This window comes from Acanthopagrus latus, chromosome 20, assembly GCF_904848185.1.
Source record: "Acanthopagrus latus isolate v.2019 chromosome 20, fAcaLat1.1, whole genome shotgun sequence".
NCBI lineage: Eukaryota > Metazoa > Chordata > Actinopteri > Spariformes > Sparidae > Acanthopagrus > Acanthopagrus latus.
In genome coordinates, this window is record NC_051058.1 from 7,805,777 (window position 1) to 7,822,119 (window position 16,343).

General features: G+C 43.9%; 1 protein-coding gene across 2 annotated transcripts in view; it reads right to left on the reverse strand.

Moving 5' to 3' along the window:
* Positions 1–541: 541 nt before the first annotated feature.
* shisa9a (shisa family member 9a) overlaps positions 542–16,343 on the reverse strand; it is a 49,575-nt gene continuing 33,773 nt past the window's right edge. For both annotated transcript variants that reach the window (XM_037082381.1, XM_037082380.1), the window contains exons 3-4: positions 13,424–13,600; positions 542–3,510 (exon numbers count right to left, since the gene is read on the reverse strand). In XM_037082381.1, coding sequence (XP_036938276.1) covers positions 2,537–3,510; positions 13,424–13,600 — 1,151 coding nt within the window. In that variant the 3' untranslated portion in view covers positions 542–2,536. The remainder of the gene's footprint in view (positions 3,511–13,423; positions 13,601–16,343) is intronic.

Sequence of the window (16,343 nt, forward strand, 5' to 3'; positions counted from 1 at the left end):
CAATGGGAAGTGTGAAGCGGGGCTTGGAGGTGGAAGTAGCACTTATAGATAACACGGTTAAAATGATAAAAATGTGGCTGCAGCTGCTAATAAGTCTCACATCATTACAATTCAAGCAAATTGGCTCGGAGAAGCCCTTAGAAGATTTGGCCTATTTGTCAGATTTAAGGATTTATTTTTATGTTTGAGTCATGTAACCCAGATAGTTTTTTTTCTTTCTACTTCTTCTGGTTGTGATGTTTTTTTTTTTTCTTTTTTTTCCCAGCTAGAGCCTGAGTACAGTGAGTGATCTAATCAAGCCTAGTTTCTTGTGTCTTCTTTTACAGGCAAGGAAATGTGGTATTTTTATTCCAGTTAGACCCACATTTCTCAGTGGTTACTTGCTTTTATCTAAAACTGGAGAAGTAGAACATCCTATGCAAAATCTGTGCAGAAACAGAAAATGTTGGGAAGCCAAAGCACCTAATGAAATATGATAGGCATACCGTATTTTATGTGTACTATATGCGTACTATATGCGTTCATACATACATAAAACATATTTTTTCTGTTAATTCAGTCATTTATTCTGCATCCAGTGTGATGATTGCTACATTAAAACAGATTTACTTGAGCATTATTTATGTATTCTTTAAAAATATAGCCTGGCAAGCCTCCAGGAAGTTACTCCAAATAAGAAATAGTCTGACATGACACGTCGTGACAGCCACAAACCAGATATAATATATTAATTAGTGAGCTTTGAGGTGCTTTTAGGCAGAATTTGCTATCCGTTTCCCCTGTTTCCAGTCTTTGTGCTAAGCTAAGCTAACTGACTGCTGGTGGTAGCTACATATTCAAAGAATAACTCCATTAATTTATACATACTAGTGTGTCTACTGGTCTTGGGGAGTACCACTGCATAGTAAAATAGTAGTATCAGACCTTTTGTGGCTCTAGAGGAAACTGCATAGATTCTGATAAATTGCCACCCAAGTTGCATTATGGGTAATGTAGGTGCCAGGTTTTGAAAAAAGAAGATCATGTGGAATATAAAAGGTGATCACGCTGGTTCTGTTTCATCAATTCTGATCATTTGATCATTGACTGGCTATCCTGCACTTACATTACCCACAGTGCAACCTAGCAACTGGGTGACATCACTGGAGGCAGTTTATCTGATTACATGCAGCTTCCTCTGGAGCCACAAAAGGCTTTGAGCTACTTTTTTCACACATGCAGTAGTACCTGTAAACACACATTAATGTGTATAATTGTTGAAGTTACCCTTTAACATGCAGACAATAAAATTGTATCAATCTTATCATTTGAGTCTTGGCAAGCAAGCAAAAAACATCAAACTATTCCTTTTATTGTGCAACCTTTTTTTGTAATTTAAAACTAAATATGTATTCAAAAACTGTACCCTGTTATTTAATGGAGTCATTCTGACTTAGTGGACTAAAGATAACAAATATGTAAAAATGAACAAAATATCACCCATCTGTAAATTCATTCTAAAATGCTTGGTATCTCTCTTTAAAATCTCATAATGGTCAAACCCTGGTGTATTTCTACAGTTTATGTTTATGTTTGTGTGTGTGTGTGTGTGTGTGTTGAAACATGTGTCTGCATGTGCATGAATGTGCTGATGTGCATGTTGGTGTGTGTGTGTGTGTGTGTGTGTGTGTGTGTGTGTGTGTGTGTGTGCGCGAGAATCATGCTCGGAGGAGCCTCTGCTAGCTGCAGCATCATCCAGATGCTGCCTCCTTATCCCTTCTCTGGGCCAGCTGTCACCACACAGACGAGATCAGACAAGAACAATGCCAGTGTGACAGCCTCCATTCTCTGTCCTGGAGCCTTGCGGAAAAGGGCGACCTTCAGCTGCAGAGCTCAAGAAGGCGCTTCTGAATAGCCACAGTACAAAGCCCTGTATGTCTGCAGTCCAAAGCCAAGCGCCCTCATCGTGTGTGTCTGTTTCAAAGCCCTCGGGAGATTTGGGGGTGAATCATGAGGGAATGTCATTCCTTCCAAACCAGATGAGCAGAACTTTTGTTGCAAGGTCTGTTGGTAAACTTGCTGTATTTCCTTACCAAGATGCTTTGGTGCTTTACACTTGATCCCTTGTATTGCTTCTCAGGTTTGGTTTATAATGCCAATCCATTTTGTCATCAGCAGTCTCTCGCTTTGTCATCTGTGTGTAATACTCAGATATTGTTATCATTGCCGAACAGTAGCTGTGAGACAACACTCAAGTGTACAGACATCCCTGCTCTGTAGGCTGTTTGAAGTTATGGTTACAGATGCCACCAGCTTGGACGCCATCCTCTTGACAACAAGGGTCTATTCAGCGATTTGATTGGTGAACTCTGTTTGTGAAACGAGGACCACTCGGACACAGTGTCACTGTCCCAGCACATTCACCAGTATACCAACGAGCCACAAGAACACACACATAGACCTGCACCTTCGACCACCCCAGGAGTTGGTGTCTCAACTCATGACATTACTTGTGCCACCACTCCACATGCATCCTTTTCCCCCTTTTCTTCCTCTCTCACACAGTCACCTCTGTCTTGCTGTTGGTCACAAAGTAGGGCTGTGTGGGGAGGAAGTGTTGGCTGTGGCTTTGGCCTCTGGTGCTGTGGAGCTGGTTGGGCTCCAGAACGGTACACTGAGGCCGCTTGTGCCCGTAAGACTTCCTCCGGCCCACGGTCTCAGTCCCATCCCAGCCTTTCAGCCCAAGCCCCATTGCATGCCCGGCCGCAATTGTGTTGGAACTGTATGCCAATGGGCGGCCCATTGTAGCTGAGCTTGGGCCAATGACGGCCTGTGCAGCCCTAGAGATGCCCAGGGACGTGCCACCTGGCATTGTCCCTGCCATGTGTGCCAGGGAGGTAGCCCCGAGTCCTGGCGGCTTGCTACTGTGGCTATGAGCATGAGGGTGAGAGCTGTGAGAGCTGTGAGTGGTGTGTAAGGTGTGAGAGGTGTGAGAGGAGTGTAAGGTGTGAGAGGTGTGGGCAACGTGACCGTGGCTGCCTTTGGGTTTGTGGCCATTTGGCTTGAGTCCCACTCCTCCTCCGCCGCTGGCCAAGTGCCGCTCTGTCGGGAGGGTTGAAACGGAGGAGACTCTGGGCATCTCAGTGACATAGGTGGCCACTGGTTCTGGAGCCAGTGGACCCAGGGAGGTCATGGGGGTCATGGAGGACATTTGGGTGAGGGAAGTCATGGGTGTCATGGAGGTCATGGGTGTCATAGAGGTCATGGGTGTCAAAGAGGTCATGGGTGTCATAGAAGTCATTGGTATCATCGACGTCATTGGGGTCATGGAGGTCATCTGGGTGATGGCGGGGTTGATGGGATTGGAGGTCATTGGGTTAGAAGCCATGGGGTTGGTCATCGGAGGGGTCATCGACGACATGTTGCCCATGGATGGTCTGGAGTTGCCCATGGGCTGGAGAGGAAGCCCGCCTTTTGTCGGCAGCTCCACCATCAGCCGGCGCTTGTAGATCTCACCGTTGTACTTGGCAGCTGTCAGAAGAGGGAGAGAGATAGACAGAGCTAGTAAAAAGTCAAAGTGCAAACAGACAACTTTTCTCTGCCTAAAAGTTCTAAATGGTATTACTGCTGGCAAAGACGCAAGACAAGACATGAGATTATTCAGTAATTTTGTAAATATTGAAAGAAGATAGAAATGGTGCCAGGCCGCAAGCCTATCTGGCTCAGCAGTCAGCCTCCATTTTGCTTCGGATATTTCAGCAGACAGTCAGTGGCAGACAAAATTTCATTGTGAAAGCGAGGTTTATAGGGAACCACTCTAAACCTAAATGGTGTCATTATTCGAAACCCATTACATTATTAAGTAAATATTGATTGCACAATCATGCAAAACAAGTTGTCTGTTGCCAGTTTAAGTGGACATGAAAGAGCTGTGAAAGAGCACAGCTGAATTCTCGGGCCAAATGTTTTTAAAAAAACTAAACAAATTTGTCTCCTCAGTTCGCCTCTTTCAGGGCTGTCAGTTATGAGGAAACAATGTCCTCAGCTCCACCAGAAAGAATAAAACCTGTTATATGGAGTGACTCATAAAATAAGACTTTCAGCAGTTTGTGGATCAGCTGCAAAGACATGCACATGTGAGTGCGCGCGCACACACACACACACACACACACACACACACACACACACACACACACACACACACACACACACACGGGCAGAAGTTTGGATAGAAAACATCCCATCCATTTTGACTCCCACAATCTGAAAAGGTCGTATAACAGACCCCCCCATATATTTTAACTTTGTTAGTCAGCCTATTCTCATCCACTGCAACTGACCAAGCAGGTGTCAGGGCTTCTGTGAACGCCTGCATATTGAGGCCTGTTGTGCCACCGGAGGAGTTAAATCAAAAGGATAGCCCAGAATGTCTCCTCCACCTCGCCTCTTCCTTTCTTATGAAGCCAAGAAAACATCTCATTTCTGTGTGGTGCGAAGGTGTTCACTCTGATAGAGAGAGGGAGACTATCCGGGAGGAAGATGTGAGACCATTACAACATGGTAGTCATTTTTCAACATGACATATGTTTTTGACGTATGATAAAGAGAAGATTTCAAGAAGAGTGTGTGGACTGCCCTTTCTGCGGTGAAAAACTAACTACAAGTAGTGCAGCTCCTAAGCTATAAAGCATTCTGATACAAAGTTGTGGATCTGAGTTTGTATACACAACATTTTACAAGTGGAGTTTTTCCTGAGGCAAAATGTCTTTGGATAGAAAGATATGGATTTCTTTTTGTGAAAATGCAATTTTTTTTTTCTGATTCCACACGCCATACAGTATCCAGTTGGGTCTATCTACTGGTGGGTGAAAGTGTTGCCAGGTGGGAAATGGCAAACTATCGCACCAGAGGCTTAAAATGAGCGTATTTTGGGGGAAATTATCTTAACACGTACAAACACACACACAAACAAGTCAGCCTCACTTTGCTGTATGTGTTGTGTAAGCATCTTCTATATCTTCTGTACACCTGTGTGTGTGTGTGTGTGTGTGTGTGTGTGTGTGTGTGTGTGTGTGTGTGTGTTTCTCCAGCCTTTGAGCAGTCAGGTTTAACGCCTCACATTTCCTCCCTCTGTCAGTCACTGTCACCCAAGCTACAGTCTCTCTTATCGCTGCCAAATGTGACCTTCTTTTCCGTCAAATTCACGTTCACGGTCGAGTCATTACTCTTTAGCCCTTGTTGCTCCACGTCCTTGAAGATAAAGTTAACACACTCAGCGAGTTTGCTTTGCCGCCGTAACTATAAATCTGGTTTATCGCTCTTTGAACGGGAAGAGAAACGAGCGAGGGAGCAGCAGAGAGGCTTGTGGGTGAGGAGGGAGAGCGGCGTCTCACCCGCCGAGTCGCCGCTAGACCGCCCCCAGGGATCAAACTTGCTCAGGCGACAGGTGAATCAATCCGCCGGCAGTCAGCTCAACGGTGCACACATCCAGCGGTGTACGTGAGTGGAAACGGAAAACACTGCTGTTTCGCAGTGTGGGCTCTTCATGCCTCTGACCGAGAAAGGCCAGCACCCCACAGAGACTCGCACACATTATGCATCACAAAAACAGGGGAAAAAAAAAAAAAGTCAAGCACTGCCTCTCTGAAGTCCCTTGGCGCCAATAACATAAAAAACCTTATTGGGATTAGACCAGTATGTCAGCCTGCTTTTTATTAGCCAATCAAGTTGTCTGCTGCCAAAGGTTTGTAAACCTGCAATACATTTATTTTCACATTTGAAATCTTTTTTTTTTTTTTCAAATTCAAAGACCTAATCTATTCCTGAGATTTTTTTTTTTTTAATTGTCTCCTGAAAAATGGGGTTTCAGCGGAGAGTTTTATTGTCTTATCATGAAGGCAATTTGTGAGGCTTTACTCCGAAAGGGAAAGTCTTCACAACTGAATGGTTTGTATTCTCTGACAGGGAAATGCTCTAATGTAAAGATACTCGATGTTGTCACAGGGTGTGGGATGTGATCCGAACCTCCTCTCTACAAAGCACCAGCTATTATCTCTGCCATGGCAAAACAGTAATGTCAGGCAAAGGGGCTGAACTAACGGCAGCTGTTTGACATAAAATGGGCTATTAGACAAACAGGTACAAAAGGCTTGCACGCTGTTATAAAATGACAGAGGACCTCACATCCAATGCTCACAGACATTTCAGTCGACCTGTCAGCGTGGTCCGAGGGATGCCGCCACCACAGTTCAGTCCACAACTTTGATCCACCCTGAAATATCTCAACAATCATTTTATTGGTTGCCATGAAGATTGTTACGGACAGTAACGGTGCCTAAAGTGTTAATTTGTGATCCTCAAACTTTCCTTTAGTGTCACCATGAGGTTGAGAATGTAGAAATTTTGTCAAATCTAATTAATGGGAACTACAGGAGGGATTGCCGTGAAATTTGCTATAAATATCCAAATGATGTTCATTCAGTCTGTTTGCCCCACTGCAATCTGGGAAAAGATACAGAAGTATCCACTGCTGTACTACCAAACTACAGACTAGCTTCTTTTCTCAAGCCTCGAGACTCCTCGGTTCATCCTCTACTATCATCCTCTTCATCTACTCCTTTTTGACAACCCTGGCTGTAATTAAACCTCGAATCATAACACTTTGGTGTCTTTTTCATTCTCGTGCCACTGTCAGGTCAACATCTGACTTCTGACTTTGGTTTTTCACCAGATTACCCCCAAATCTAATGACATGCCAATTAGCCTGAGCTGCTTTAGGTGTTTAGTGTTAGATAGCAAATGTTAGCATTGTTAGCAATGACAAACCTTGTAGTTGTTAACATTGTCAACTTGTTCATGTCCATGTGTGTTGACATTCCAATGTAAAAACACCATCCATTGCTGAAAAGCAGTTTTGGATTTCAAATGTTTAAAGGATACATACCACTAAGCCTCACTAAAAAAAACATTAGAAAAACAAACATTTTTAGATATGATGTAGTGACTTCCTGCATAACACTGCAACATGGACTACAGCAGCAGGTTGGGCGTGTGGAAGCAGGACTGTAAACCGATAAGCCAGCAGTCATAGACTGGTTGTTATCATTACCGCTCCCGTGAGAACATCTGTCATCTGTTGGGAGTTCATGGCAGTTTTCAGATTTCGCGTCAGACTTGGGCCTTAATTTGTCTTTTGTGCACTTAGAAGTTTGCGTCCTCCTCAGCTACAGGTCTGCACCCAGGGACCGTTATTAGTTGGTTTTAGCCTTGGTTGCAGTCAGAGTTCGATAAAGTGACCTCATATAGATACGTGGGGGGACAGTGGAGATGGCTATTGATTGACAGGAGTGTGGCTTATCAGCTGGCTGGTAGACCGTTGGGAAAGTGGCAAAGGCAATTAAAGAAAAGGAAAAGAAGGCAATTGGGGAAATGTTGTTGATCTTAGACTCGGTTCTATTTCTCAGGGGGGTCAAAAGGCAGCGATAACACTGGACTGTGTCGTAGAAGAGGAGAAGAAAGAAAAGCCCATTAGTGCTGCTCAAGATTAGTGGAGCACTCACAAAGGTGACTTCAAAAAGAGCCAGCACTGGCATTTTAGTTTTGTTTGCCGTCATTTAGGCCCTCTCCCTCTCTTACTTTGCACACACGTACGTATTTTTTCCACCTTGTGTGTGGCGCTCCTGTCATTTGACTTCCAGTAATGGCAGCTCAGCCTCTGGAAATTCAGTCTTCCTGTGCTGTATATCTCCAACCAGGTTTCCAATCATTTCACAGGAGCCTCCTTGAATACAACTTGTGGAACGGAATGCTGTCAGTAAAGTGTGAGCCTGAGGGGAGGGGGTCCCTTCAATTACAGAAACAGAATGAAATATGAGCCGCTATAAGGGAGGATCGAGATTAGCAGCCCAGTTATTCTTTAAGGAGGGAGGCGATGGGAAATGGGGAGAGGTGGGAGGGATGGAGCATGGAGGAAAGGTGAGAGGAAATGAAGGGGGGAGGGAGGGAGGAGGATGTGGGGGAGAAATAGCAGCTGAGACATTAAGGGAAAAAGGAGCAGAAGTGAGGGGGGAAAATGGTCTCTGGTAAGTGGTGAAGGGCCATTTTAAATGTAAAGAGGCAGAGAGGACGAAGTGGGGTTGAGAATAAGAAATTGACAGATGTGTGGGAGTGAATTATTCTTTTAGATTCAAAAATCAATGTATGGATTGGAACGTGTCAGGATTTCAGATGAGGGGCGATTCTCTCCATCTGAGGTGTGGTGAGCTGTCAAGAAGTCGTATGTGGGGTGAATCTCTTCGCCTGAGGTGTCGGGACTTGTCAGGAAGTCAGATGAGTGGCGAATCTTTTTGCCTATGGTGTTGTCAGGAAGTCAGATTAGCTGACAGTCATTGTCCCAAAGGCTCATTTCCCCTGGGGAAGGCATGATTAACACTTGGCATAAATACGTAAAGGCAATCTGATCGTCCAGAGATAACATTCCGCTCGGGTCTTCCCTTCACGCTAAAGAGATCTGATTCATCACACAAAGTCAGTAATTCTTCAGAGAATTAGCATCCCTCAACTTTAACAAGGAGATGTTCCTTTACACATTGTTAAAATGTATCAATGTAATTTCTATATTGATGCCGGGAGTCAACTCAGTCTCCGTGATCTAAATGAACTCCATGGTAAGCCTCGCAATTTTGTATCCCATTAACTTGAAAAGTGTACACTTTACAGTAGCTCTAATATAATTCTGAGAGCCCACCACGGCTTCTCAGATTGATTTTGCCCCCTCCAGTCACTTGCTCCCTTTCAGAACAGTACATTGTAAGTGCCTCAGAACAGCGATCAGTCACAGCGAACATTCAGTCTGGTACACTTTCGTCAAAGTTTTATGCAGTCAGACTTTTCTGTAAAATGATGTCATTGTTCACAATGAAAATGAACAATAAAACAATTTGAATTTTTGAATGGCTGACCTCCAGTTGGAAATCTCACAATTCAGCTTGATTCAGAATTCATTCACAGTTTAAAATGGTTTCCTATTTCAAAAATGTGAAAAGGGCTGCACGAGTTTCAAGCCCTTATTACACCCATGCGGGCACATTTTTGTGTTTTTAGTCTGAAATACCATTAGGAACTCAACCGGCAGTAATTAAGCTCAGCCTTGAGGTCTTTGACAAGAAAAGCAAAGAGAAGTGTGTGGGAGTTAGCAGTTTTCTTTTTTTAAAAGGTTTGCATGTTGCCGTGGTTCTACCTGTATGAGAATAATTAAATCAAAGTGGTTTGTGCTCTCAATATAACTTTACGAAAGAATGTTTTCTTTCCATCTGGGTGATGCTGTATTGTGTGCTTTAGCATGTTCAATGGGATTCTATTCCTCACAGCTCATTCCTAGAAAGTCAGATATCAATGTTTGTAACTTATCTTTGAATCTCACACAGTTGTGTGAGATTAGCAATATGTCACAATCAGAACGGTTGCTCAACACGTGGTAGTATGCATATCGACAAAGTTGAGTCATAGATATTTTCCTAAACCTTACCAACCTGTCATTTGACCTTAACAATGATTTAAAAAGGCTTTCTGACAAGAAGGCAATGCACGTCACACACAGAAGCCAAAGGTTAACTTATGTACGTTGTCGACACGAGACGCTGAGGGAAGTTACAACGCTGCATCAACGCTGCATCAGTATTTGACGACCTGAGATGGGAACGTGCTGTGTTCACATGCTGTGTTCACATGCTGTGTTCACATGCTGTGTTCACATGCTGTGTCTGTTCCTGGACCATCATAATTTATGTTGCTCCAGGACCATCACCGCAAGTAACCAATCATGCAGATGCTTTTACGACTGGTGTTGGTGTTGTTCCAGGAACAGTATGATTAATGTTACTGCAGGACGACAATTGCAACTTACCAAACAAACCACAACTAAAACTGCCATCGGGGCTGAGTGGGTAGCACTGTCTCGGAGGAGACAAGGGTTTGCATACCACTTCAAACTTATTCTTATACTTCACTTACGTCACTTCTTACTTTCACACTAATTATACTATTTTTAGCTCATTTTAAGTTTTCTTTCGCTGTTTGGTTAGGTTTAGACAGCTAAAAGACTTGGTTAGGATCGGGAAAACCTGGTTTGGACTGAACTATACTTGTTCACAACATTAATCATGTGTTTGAATGGATAGCTTCTCCCACATGCATATTATTGCCCGAGTCACTAACTGATGGCATTACAGAAATGTGATTTATCAGTTTTAATGATGTCCCAGTGACATTAATTATGATGTTCCAGGAACAACAACAACCCAGTGGAGGAACAGCAACAGTCTGTTTATGTCTCATCTACAACTCCACAATTTAAAGAAGCCAGGGGGGGTTTTCAGCTGTGGCATTTCCCCTTGTGGCATCGTAGTGTGACTGCCTAGCATGCCAGTCAGCTTTTTGTGCTATCACATGTTGCTGAAGGTGCAAAGCTAAAATTTCCCAGGTGGAATTGGATTCTGTGTATAGATCAGTGTGAGTGTGGCTGCATGCACCAGATCATGACCCCTCCAGATAGCAAGAGTGTTCTGGCCCGGATCTGGCTGACACCAGACACGTCCATCAGGCCCACATGCCTCGTGGGATGATGGCACCAGGGCTGTATGCTCTTGTTTGCCAGATCTGAGCTACAAGCAAGGCTATACGATGGCCACATGTCAGCCAACGAGCGAGCCAAATAAACCAGAGGTGGGCCAGATCCGGCCCACCAGAACAGAAATAAACTGTGGCTCAGATTTGGCCCAGCTCACTATGGCCTGCTTGTGGTTTTGCTTTTTCCTTGCACCAATTTTCAATCAAGCCACCTCAGCTAAAACCCCTACAGGTAGAGATTTCCTACATTCCCCGTGTCCAAGTGCCTTCCTCTATCCTCTGAGCCTGTGCTGCATCTATGTGTTGGTGTAAAGTGCGGTGAGATGAAAGGAAAGCTGCAGCCTGACATCAGAGAGTGAGGTCTTCCAGTTGAGAAACAGTGAGGTTACTTCCCTTTCCTAAAGACTGCAGAGTCTTGTGGCTGCGCTGCACTCTGATCTAGCGAAGCTCCTGTCTGCTGAGAAACTGGCATCTCTGCCTCTCCTGCGACAGATCCCCTCTCTCCTGAACATCGGTCGAGAAAAGAATCATTTTGTTCTTTGAACCTGGGGGACTGACAGCAAGACGTCTCTTATGTGGCATTTTAGATAACTGACGGTTTTATGCAAACACAGTTGTAGCGGTGCTGAAAATATCCACCGCCTGATGTCTATGTTTAGCCAGTCATATGGGAGTTTTAAAAATACAGCATCAAACGATGAAGAAGCCGGGGTCCAGGACTCGTGATGACAGTGTTAATCAGCATCCTCACTGATGTTCCCGTACGCTGGCTTTCCTTTAAGCTCAATCATGATGTGTCACTTTTTATTCATCTGTTTCTCTGTTTGCAGTTTTGCCGGCAAATATCTAAACTGCTACTGTAATTACACAACATCCTCCTGCTATCGGGGCAGAAAATGCAGCACTCAGCATAAACAATCATGATAATATATTACAGTAACTTGTCTGGGGATGAGTCAGAGGCCCGCCACATGCAGCACGAGGTGGGATCTGAATCAAATAGTTTACTTTCTCCTGCTTGGCATGCAGGAAGAGGCCTTTCAGAGACAAAATCTGTCTGGTTGTTTTCTAATAAAGAGTTCAAATGCAGACAAATAACATTTGGTGGCTGTTCCTACAGATATATATTTGTGTTTATAGATAAGAACGGGCATGAGTGAGCGGAATTTCGATCCAGACACACTGGAGAAATTCGCAAGTCAATCTCCAATGAATCCATGTTACGAAATAGCGATGCCACTGCCAATAACATCTGGGCACGGTGAGGCGAATTCAGAACCAGCTGCACCGGCGACTGAGCTCATTGAATTTGGTGGCGTGCATTAAGCTGTCAAACAGCTTGATAAGCAGGCTGTTTGTGTTTTACAGCGTGGTCGGTTTGGTAGCGCGATCAATAACACCTGTCAAGGCTGCCTGCAGGAACGCGATAGTTTAGTCACATCGTCCCTGGACACCTCCAGGAAAAAAAAAAGAAAAAAGAAAAAAGAAAAAAAAAAAAAATCATGCGCTGCCCTTTGTGTGTGCATCGCGAAAATGTTCCCTGCCAGCTCAGGATGTATCAGATGGTGACTGCGCTTACAGGAATTCCCAAGATTCATTGTGGTGATGATGCCCCACTCTCCAAAAAGCTGCTACAGTCAGAGCCAGCTGCAACGACTAGTAAACACAAACACTGTTTTTTTTTTAAATATTTTTATAACCAGTGAGCAGTGTACTGGGGAAGAAGTTCATCACTGGGCTGATAACCCTGACGCAGACAGGGCCACTAAAAACTTTTTTTTTTCGATGTTTAGAATAGACATGTGACTAGGGTTGGGCTGATATATAACAATGTTCAGACTGGCTTGATATAAGGCCTAAGACCAGACCGGACCGCTGTTACTGAACTTACTACTACACTAGAAGTCTTGCAGGACTCCCAAAAAGAGAGTAATGAGAGCCCACAAGTAAGAGTACAGCCACACTATAGTACAGTCCATCAGGGCAACTGCAACACGTTGTGTCCTCATCTACCACAACAATTTGACTTAACTTGTTTTCTTCTAAAGTTCACCAACAGAATTATAAATAAAATAAGACTTCAGCTAAAGTAGTCACATATATGACGCCTGAAAGTCAATGAGTTTTCCACGACTGACTCCTGTGTTAAGCCTGGTTAAGAGATGAAGGGTGTCTGTCCACTGAAAGAGTAAGAGGACTTATTTTAAAGGAAGTCATCTGAAGCAGATACAGGAAGTGTGAGTTCATATTAACAGCTAAATGCAGTAGTTTATGCAGATGAAAACAAGGCCTTGTACTGCTCTCGGTTTTATTACAACATAATAAGACATAAGCAACGCACCACTAAGCTGAGCTAACAGGCTACCCCGGGGCTCCTGCGAATTAGCCACATGCTGCTGGTTCTCTCAGCTTTTTCAATTGACAAATACCGGTCCAGTCGGTTGACACAAAATCAAATTGGCTGGAGCTCGTCCACCTGACCGGACTGACAAAATCAGAAACCCACTGAACCCTATCCCAATTAAATCTTTCAATCCCCATTCAGCAGAGGACAAAATCAGTTAGCCGCTCTAATGTTCAGGCTCTCTGGGCTGCACAGTGTGGAGGCTACGCAGAGGATCCAGGTGATTTGTTTTTAGTTTCATGCTCTGCTGAGCAGTTTTCATAGAAATGGACGGCGCCCCGCCTCCTACGCTGTACAGATTTCCCCTTAATAGATCCATGGAGCACACTGCCTATATCAAACAATAAAACACTCCCCTGTTCTTTACTTTGTCTTATAATTTAACAATAATAAGAGAACTTGACAGACACTCACCCACAGCCTTCAGGGAGGCGTACTTGTTGATATCCTTGTTCTGCTGCTGCTGCTGTTGCTGCTGCTGCTGCTGTTGCTGCTGTTCATAGACGTGAGCCAGCTGGCTGAGAGCAGGGTAAGGGTGCTGCTGGCCCATGTTTGCGCCCGGTCCAACGTTGTTGTTGATCTGACCACCCTCTGTGGACACACGGCAGGACAGGGTTACAATCAGGTTCAGGACGGGTACATGGAAGCATCTTCAGCATGACAGGAGGGATTTCATACATATTCCAGCGTCCACTAACCCAACCACCCCTTATAGATACTCAGTGATCCGCTGCTTTAGAAAATAAAGTCAATGCTTCACAATTCTCAGGACGCATTAACATCCTTTCATGCCAGCTCCATCAGCTAGTGGAGTCCTGCCATCATTCTACAGCTGCAGCTTATTGTATATCATGCTGTCTATTACATGTTTGGACAGACACCAGAGTGTGTGTGCACTGATGAGATACATCTGCTTTCTATGACATGAGATTTTACCAGTAATTGGACTTGTGCATGCCAGTACATTTGTGTCATTATTAGAGCAACAATACTCACGTTTTTTATTAATTACTGATTACTTTATCTGAACGGTGTCAGCGAGCCCTCTCTGTTGGGTTAAAGAAATTTCCAGTGGCTTTGAATTTTAAACACATTTTTTAAATAACGTGGTAATGTTTGACATCAAAATAGTAATTTCATCCTCTTTATTAGCCTTCCCCCTTGAGCTTTTTTGTGAGTTTGTTTTACGGGACTGTATGACCATGTTCATGATGCTGACCCGATGATAAGTTTGCTGCTGTGGCAGGAAGGCAAAATCATCACATTCAGCCATTTCACTGCATTGTTTTGGCGTTTTGTGCAACGCGACCACTGTTCTTGGATGTAGTTGTCACATTTATGTCAATGCAGACATCTTGGCCAGAGAGGACAGATGATTTGAAGGACAAGTAAAACAATCCATCTATGTCAAACTGGAGTGACCATCTGTGAACAGAGGAGGTGGCTCACAACACTACTTATCACCCACCTACAGTGCAGTGCTGAGTTCCCTCCCCAGACAGCTTTACAACCATTTACACCTGGGCTCACCTAGCCCTATTAACCCACATGAAGGCCAGTTGGGTCAACATCCCACAGGTTGCCCAAACCATTCTGAAACTCAGAGCCCACACATGTCCTTAACAGCTCTGTAAGGACACTCCCACACAGAGTTTAAAACCCTGCAACTCCCCTCCAGTTAGAAATGAAGAAGCCTCTTGGATGAGAGGTGAAACAAATTCAAGAAACTGAATCAAGTCCAGTTGCCTATGATACAACTCTTAGAAACACTTATCATTATTTTAAGCTACTTGTCCCTTTACATATTTTAACAGTTATCTGTCACTTTTAGCTAACTGCTTAAGACTGTAAGCAACATTTTATGCTATTTATACTATTTTACTCCTTATCCTTTTACCTGATGCAAAAATGTACCATTACTTTAAGTAACCATTACCCATTACCTTTAGATCATTTTTTATACTTTTTCTGCTTGCTTGCTAACTAGTTTTGATGCACTCCTAAGTGCAACCTGTAGTATTCAAGTGTAACAACTGACTCACAATGCGGATATATTTTGCCACCAAGCCTGGTTTTTCAAAACAAGTTGAGTTACTCCACAGTCTTTCCACGTTTCCACATGCTATTACTATCTATTTGCATGTGAAGTGGCATGTTGCCACTAAAACTTATTTACCACCTGTCGTCGGAAGTAGGAAGTAGCAGCTTGTTTTAAAATAATTACATTTTCCTGATTATCAAATTTAGCTACAGGCCTAATGTATCTATTTCCATAATTTAATAAGTGATAATTAGATTTTCGAAAAGTGTGTTGAACGTGTGAGTCTTCTCTCCAACATCATTCCAACACATCCAGCTGGAAATAATCCAGTTACTCGAAATTGCTGCCTCTTAACGACAGTGAACATCAGTAAAACGTATGTTGACGAGTTACAGGAAAATCCAGCAGGCTTTCTGTTCAGGCAACCAGTCCTCTGCACCCAAGCACATTTTTACAGTAACAGCATCCTTCTCCACCATGGACATAATTGATTAGTCAACACAATGGATCAGCCCTCCTCCACAGTTGCACCCTAAAGCTCAGACTCAGAAACCAGATGGCAGGACAACACATCCACGGCTGTACAGATGGATATGAAGGGACAGAGTCGTACCAGAGCGTAGCCGAGCTGCACAATCTGACTTTTAGCTGAATGTTAAAATAAGTGTGGGAATTCAGAGGACACTCTCTCCAGCGTTAGTCCCCGACAGATAATTGCAAATCCCTGTTACTGAAGGCGAAGGTATCTCTGCTAAGTGAACGCATTGTGTTAAAAGGCCCAAAAAACTGCCACTTGACAATTTGGTAAGTAAGGAATAAGTTGAGAGGCGAAGAGCGAGGGAGCGAGAAGAGTGAAATAGGAGAGAGGCAGACGGATGAGGACGCACAAAGAATGAAGAGAGTGAGTAAAAAGTTTGATGCCTGGCAGGGAAACTAAAAGAGGTATGAGAAGCGAAGAGTGAGCGAGGCAGAATCATTTAGGCAGAAAGCGCACGAAAAGACTGTAGACAGAGATGCTAAGAGATGGATGATCCCAACACACTCCTATAAATAAAACTCTTCCTCTCAGCCCTGTTATTGGTGCTCATACGGATGGCCTTTTGTCGCTCCAAAGCAAACAGAAGGGGGAAGTTGTGCTGCCCGCAACCCGACAATATTGATTCCCTCCGCCATTTTCTCGCTGTTTCATCGCAGCGGTGCATTGTTGTGCCACGAGGCGCGCTCAAAGGCCTTAAACCTGCACGGTCCGACTGTCAAGGCAAAGCACGTTGTGTTGTTACTAATTAATCACTT